At 35.8% G+C, this 7,118-nt stretch overlaps 1 protein-coding gene across 2 annotated transcripts; it reads right to left on the bottom strand.

The window, feature by feature from the left end:
- Positions 1 to 460: 460 nt before the first annotated feature.
- On the bottom strand, positions 461 to 5,635 carry LOC137717510 (casein kinase 1-like protein 3). Of its 2 annotated transcripts, XM_068456894.2 has the most exons (17): positions 5,197 to 5,635; positions 5,040 to 5,080; positions 4,561 to 4,630; positions 4,304 to 4,452; positions 3,953 to 4,048; positions 3,772 to 3,842; positions 3,582 to 3,643; positions 3,436 to 3,499; positions 3,135 to 3,219; positions 2,581 to 2,707; positions 2,269 to 2,351; positions 1,982 to 2,054; positions 1,701 to 1,831; positions 1,385 to 1,555; positions 1,067 to 1,247; positions 825 to 924; positions 461 to 719 (listed from the first exon to the last, which is right to left on the bottom strand). In XM_068456894.2, the coding sequence occupies exons 1-14, from the start codon at positions 5,270 to 5,272 to the stop codon at positions 1,388 to 1,390; spliced, it is 1,296 nt and encodes a 431-aa protein (XP_068312995.2). In that variant the 5' UTR covers positions 5,273 to 5,635; the 3' UTR covers positions 461 to 719; positions 825 to 924; positions 1,067 to 1,247; positions 1,385 to 1,387. The 2 variants fall into 2 exon arrangements, with proteins under 2 accessions (XP_068312995.2, XP_088555079.1); XM_088698953.1 differs by having other exon boundaries at positions 825 to 1,247.
- Positions 5,636 to 7,118: the final 1,483 nt, after the last annotated feature.

Genomic DNA, 7,118 nt, shown 5'->3' with positions numbered 1-7,118 from the left:
ACATCAATGTCAAATTTATTTTTAATTCGTTTTAATGGTTAGTCCCTTATTCCATTAGCATTTCAACCAATAAAAATTTTGTTTTAACATTTTCTTAATAGCTACAACTATTTAAATAATAAAATAATATTTGACAATTCGATCAAAGAATTACAAAATTTAACATAAGACTTTAGATTGCCACATCAATCATCAATTTTGATTTGACTCTTGTAATTTGACATTTTCTTTGGAGACCCCAAAAAAAGAGATTTTTCAATGTGACCGGCACACAAAGTGATACATCATGTGTCACTATATAAATGGTAGGATATGTGTGTTAAAATGTTAACAACTTAAAAAATAAAATTTTTCACCACTTACATAAAAACACGTGATGTACCACTCATGTTCCCGTCACATTGAAAAATTTCTCCAAGAAAAAAACCTTTCAGCTTTCCAACCTACAAAGATACCAAAGGAGCTCAAAATCACAAGTTTTATACTAGAAGAACTCAAGACGCCGAAAGGAGTATTCTACAATGGCTGGAAAAATAAATCCTTCAATAACATAGAAACAAAAACAAATCATTGATCAAGTCCAGCCTGCTTCAAATTATGCACTGCTTAAAGCTTCTACATATAAAGCTCGAAGAATTTAACAAGCCATAGAAAGAGGGATCTCTAATACCCTCTTCAATTGAGATCAAGACGCCCAATGAAGTTCTCCCATTCAAGATCTGAAGCAAAGAAAAATATCATTAATGAGCACTTTATGTAGCAAATGAAACATAGCAACTCGAAAAGGGACTTTTCCGTTGAGAAAAGGTCAGTGTAGTCGATACCTGAACTACTAGTGTACTCTTTTTCCAGATTCTGAAGGACCTGGTGAACATATCCAGGGCTTTGATCCGAAAAAGATTAAGAACAGAAAGCAACTCAATCCTGAATCGAATGAAATACATAGTCAAAACAACCTTATAATGCCGGAAAGGATTGTATGATCTATCATCTATTATCAGAATAATGGAAAATACACTTTACACATATCCACACAACACGATATGGGCTTAGTCATTTTTTCCACCTATAAACGCGGAAACTCCAAGCTTCAGAGGTCAGAAGTCCAAGCACATTCTGTGTGTCCAGATTTTGCCAGGCGAAGTTTTCACATGCGTAATGAAATTTGACATGGGAGAAAACAAGCAACCCAAACTTCCCGGCATTTGCTACATAAAGATGCATGCTCTGGGCAATCTCATTCAGGTCTGTAGCCGAAGAAAGAAAACAAGGGTGAAGAGCTTGAATACTATTTATGCAGTTTTGGAGCGATTATCCTCCATTTGATACACTGAACAAATGCAAATCAAACAAAAGATAATCTTGCACGATGAAAACTCCATACCTATTACTTTGCTGAAGAAATTTGGTTTACTGATGGCATCCAACTGCTTGAAGCACCATTTTGATTCCCAACTCTACGGCCTAAGTTTGCATTTTCAGCTGGCCCCTCTGGTTTTTGAAAATGTCTTCTGAGAGTAAATGCAGTAGGTGGCATAGGTGCATTACTCACATTCTGCAACAATTACAACCCAGTACAGCATAAAATGAAATACATGAGAACATCTTCCATGCAAACAGGAATAGATATGTGATGCGACTGAAGGAGCAGAGCAGACATGCAAAAACAAACATTAATGGTTTAATTACAAGTTACATACGTGTTTCTCAACAGGATTATTAGCACCCGAATTCTGGGTTGTTGAGGATCTATATTGCATATGAACATCTGGATGCGCATGATTGCTTGGCCGCTCGTGTTCTGTGAGCTCAGCTGATCTAGAAACATCGCCTGAAACCCATAAATAAAACCTTAGACATGAGAAATACTTGATAAACCAACAATTTGTGTATAAACAGACTCCTCGAGTAATGTAAGTAACAAGGCTCTAGTATACCCAAAGCTTTCCCTCAAGTGAAAACTGGGGTACTGGAATTTTACCTTTAAGCCTCATTGGTACTGCTTGACCACTAGGAACTTCTCGACCGTGGACTACTACAGGTGGCTGCGGTTTCTGAGATGAATTTAGAAGAAACAAGGTTAAACACGTAAGAATGAATACATCAATACTTGAAGGAAAATTAGATACACACACGGAACAGAACATGGTCCTGTCCTGTGCATACAATTCTAGCAGCAGTTAATAGAAGAAAGTTAAAAATAAATAAATAAAATAAAAAATAAATAAATAAAATAAAAAATAAAAAAAGTGTCATGAAAATACTAACAGATGATTGACCCTGAGTCCTTGTCTGCTGTGCCTGCTGATATTTTAGAATTGTCCAGTCAAATATATAGTCAAACTCGTATCCTGTGAGATATGGGAACAATTTATAAACATCAATAAACAAAGACCACCAGTTCAAAAATAAACCTAGAGCAACACATTTAATAATTCTAAACAGGGAGGAACCGAAAAATCAGTTTTCCATGAAGCAAAAGCTCATCTGTACAAAGCATCGGCATTCCATATAATGCAGGCTGCATTTTTTACAACTATTTATATGTTGTAGGATAAAGAATATGGTGTAATATCATACCTTCACGGCTAAACAAGTCGCGAAACAAGCGCTTCAAGAATGCATAATCCGGGCGTTGATCAAATGTTAAAGAGTGGCAATAATGGAAGTACGAGGCAAACTCCACAGGATGTGACTTACATAGGGCCTGGAAAACAAATGTGACATCAGTTCATTTTTACACAGAGAACAGAAATTTCCAGAGAGACAAAAAAAGGATGGATCATAAATTCTTGCTCAATTGTAATGGATCTCTGAAAAGGTTTCAAAAGAAAATAGGAAACCCACCTCCCAAAAGAAAACAAAATAAAAATTACAAGCTGTTTTTATAATTGCATACTTCTAGATGAGAATTCTTAAAACCTGAACTCATTTAGATATATGGGGCAATTTCAGTAAACTCTACATGTAACAAAAAATGGGAAGAACAAATACAAATGCCTGATACAAAATTTTAGGAGACGTGATCTAACAGAAACAGCATTCAACAAGTCAGCCATGTTGGATTGAGTTTTAAGTATGATCCTCCTATTCACAAGATGCAAACGTATCATCTAATGGACAGTGGCACATACCTCAATGGGAGTTGATAACTTCTTCTCACAAATCTTATCATATTTTTGCTTCTTTGTTGCAGCTTTTAGACCCTGCCAAGGAAGGCTAAATGCAGAAATCAATTAGTCTGCCAGGCCAAAAAATAGTTGAGTACCCAGTTAACTGGTCAAAACATTGTGCAAAGAGTGCTTGTCATCAAAGTGACAGTTGCGATGTGTTTCACCAATGAAAGTAAATCAGCATAAGAATCCTAACTGGAGTGGTAAATAATTCAAGATATAAAATTCTCATTTAGAAAAGTGGTTCAACTTTATGGCGCACCTTCCTCTTAAGAAGTACAGAAGAACATATCCAAGTGACTCCAAATCATCCCGGCGACTCTGATCTAGAACAATGTACCCAACAAATGAGGAAAAAGATAGCCAAAGCATTTAGAAAAGAATTAAATAAACAGTAACTGTCCTTACCTATTCCCAAATGGGTATTGCAACTAGCATAGCGTGCAGTTCCTGTTAAGCTTCTGTTCTCTCTGTATGAGTTTGACAATGAAAAGATAAACACATACTGAAATGCGAAAATACTGTTGAACAGGAAGAGCTCATTCAAGACACAAATGTCCTACTAGATTTAAGCATGGACAAAATTATGACACTTTACCTGTACGGAATATGCCGGTGTGTATTTTGGTCCCGAAATCTTTTTGCAAGTCCAAAATCAATAACGTAAACCTAATTCATGTGTATTTAACAATGGTTAATAATTGATAAACAACACAGAGATCATAAAGGCTTTATTGTTCTTGCAACTTAGTTGTTGAAGAGGAATGCATTAACATTACTTGATTTGCTTTCCTGCCAAGACCCATGAGGAAGTTGTCTGGTTTGATGTCTCTATGAAGAAACCCTTTAGAATGTACATATTCTATTCTGGTAATCTGCAATTGAATGAACAAAGGAATCATATTTACCACTACACAAACAATTTAGCACTTAGTAATCTGATAATCCAGTAAAAAACCATAAAGTAAGTGTGGTCTTAAAAAGTGAGTCCCTTTTGATTGCAACTGACCAAATAATATGACAAGAATTTCTGTAAGCGATCCATAAGACAAAAACAAAATCCCTTAATAGCAATAACTAACTATAAGCTTAACAAATTACAAGCAATCAAAGAAAATATTCAAGATTACCATCTGATCTGCCAACATTAAGACTGTCTTCAGTGAAAACCTCCTCCCACAGTACACAAAGAGGTCTTCAAGACTCGGTCCCAGCAAGTCGATGACAAGAACATTATCGTCCTTATCAAATCCCGCCCATCTTATGCTTGCAATACCACCTGAAGGTTCATAAACTCAAGTCATTATATATAGTGAAAAAAAAAGATTCAAGGTGATAGTTTTTGAGAACACGTTGTTCAAGAGCAAAACTATTATTGAATCCTTACTTCCTCCCTGCAGAATTTTATAAAGCTTTGCCTCGTACAAAAGTTGTGGATGTTTTGTCTTGTTATTTTCCTGCCACAAAAATTACAACCGATTACTCGAACATCATACTATTCGTCTACCTGAAATGAGAACAGGGAATACCAGAACAATATGGTTCCCCAATTGAAACCCACATCCATTCTAATCCCAATGTTCATCGCCACAATAGAACTTCTGACTCGAAATGCACTCAAACCAGAAAATGAAATTCTTCAAACTTTCAAGATCTATAACACAGATCCTAAACACACAGAACCTAATTCTGACACAAGATTCCACTTTCAATCCAAAGAACCATAACTTGATCAGCTCAAACGCAGGATATTAATTCACAAAAAATGCAGGCTCAATTTTTTTCCCGGAAAGTATTCCCCCCGAAACAAACACTCAAACCATTCGATCAAATTACAAAAATGAAAAGGATCGAATCGAAACTTACAATCTTGGCCGCCAAATTCTCGCCAGTCTCTATATGCGTTGCTGACAAACCAAAAAACAAATAAAAAAATTACAAAAATTAATCAGGACTATTGAAAATAATCAAAATTAAAGAGAAAAGGGGGGGGTAAAGATAGCTAAATGAATGATTCACAAACCAAGATACAATTCGCCGAACGAGCCGCTCCCAATTTTGCGACCTAATTTGTATTTCTCTGCCACAACCCTCTCCATAAAAAGCCCTAATCTCTCTGGACCCGATTGACTTCGTCAATGAAGAGAGAGAAAGCTAAGGTTTTTAGGGCGAGGTTCAGATCGAATAGCAGAGACGACGATCCGGTCGAATGCAATTTGAGGAGTTTTATGGAGAGAGGTCGAAGGAAGAAACGAGCAGGACTCGGATGGCGGCCACAGGTCAGGGAGACGGGGATCTAAAAGGTAAAAGTGAAAAAGAGTTGGGCGAATAAGGAAATTATGGATCTTAAAATGAGGGGTGGAATTTGGAATTTATGGAGTTTGAGGTGGTTATTGAATTCCAGAAAGTATTTGGGAAGCTTTCGCCGGCCCGGACAACTGTGTGCATTCATAAAAAAGCGCAGGCTAGGATGGCGGTAAAATCATTTTAAAAGTCTTGAAAATTAAAAGCCGATACGGAGATTAAATCCTAATAAAATAATAATAATGTTATAAAAATTATATTTGTAGACAAAATTAAAAAAATTTAAAGAACATAAATTAATGATTGGTTTATTTTTTTTTTTTTTTCCTGAAAGAGTACGATCTTTATTACGAAACAGAGATCACATATATAATAAGGATAGTGTGCATTAAAAAGTCTCGATAAAAACTTTACCGAAGCTTTTAACGTGGTCTAAGGAAAAGAACGTCCCGCACGACAAGAAAGCTATCCTCACATGCCAATACTGAAAAACCAGTCCAAATTACAAACTTTCATCAAGTAAAACACCCCTAACAAAATGAGGGGGATCTTCAAACCACAAGAATTGCTAAATACCTCCGACTCCAACCAGTCCAAATTACAAACTTTCATTCATATTATTTAATTTACAAATTTTATCTTCAAATTTAATGTTCCTAAAATTATTTTAAAAAAGGTAAATAGTAAAAGTTGGTTCTTTTGGTCAAAGAAACGAAAAGTAATTAAGTTGCCAAATTTTGTTTTTGTTTTTGTTGGAACTAATTACCAAATTAATTACTTAATTAATAACAGAGAGGATAGGATGCAGACAATTAATCCTATGATTTAGGAGATTTTTATTCTTTAATGTTTGGAAGGAAAAAAAAAGTGAAAATGGGGTAAATTTGATATAACAATAAAAATGAGGTGACCTATTTCCATGACAGCAGATAAAGTGGAATTTTTCTAATAATGACTCACAAAATTGAACTTATTATATCAAGTTTACTCCAAAGAAAACAATAATACCACATTATTTGAATCATTCCAGATAACGATTGCCACGCCCTGATCCTGACATACGTCCAAGATCGACACATGACGTCACCACATTCCTGTTTATCTATCATGTCTCACCTCCGAGACATGACCAAAACACAACCAATGATTTAACCATGTAGTCATTTTCTTTTATTTCATGGCTACATCTAACCTTACGTTAGACTGCCTACGTACCCTAAAAATGGATCAAGTCATTCGTAGGTTACCTTTCACTACACTTCGACGTTTATCACAGTACCTTCAAGCAAAAAAGCATAGCATTCCTCACTCTAGGTAATGATCACCCCTCGTGGATATACCAAGTATGATTACTCTTAGAATGTGTATGGTCCCTCATTGCAGATAAACCAAGCAAAACCATATGCATAGTCTAATAACGTAGGCAATGATCACCCATCGCGAATATACCAAGCATGATCACCCCAACAATCCCCTATCGTGGATATACCAAGCAGGACTGTATCTTATAGCTCTAGGTAGTGATTACCCATCACGGATATACCAAGCATGATCACCCCTAGAATGTGTATAATCCCCATTGAGGATAAACCAAGAAAAACCATAAGCATAGTCTAATTGTGCAGGCAGCGATCACCCATC

This window comes from Pyrus communis, chromosome 8 (genome assembly GCF_041283825.1).
Source record: "Pyrus communis isolate YQ-2024b chromosome 8, ASM4128382v1, whole genome shotgun sequence".
NCBI classification, from domain to species: domain Eukaryota; kingdom Viridiplantae; phylum Streptophyta; class Magnoliopsida; order Rosales; family Rosaceae; genus Pyrus; species Pyrus communis.
The sequence above is the reverse complement of the archived record's forward strand: the minus strand, read 5'-3'. Positions and strand labels throughout refer to the sequence as shown.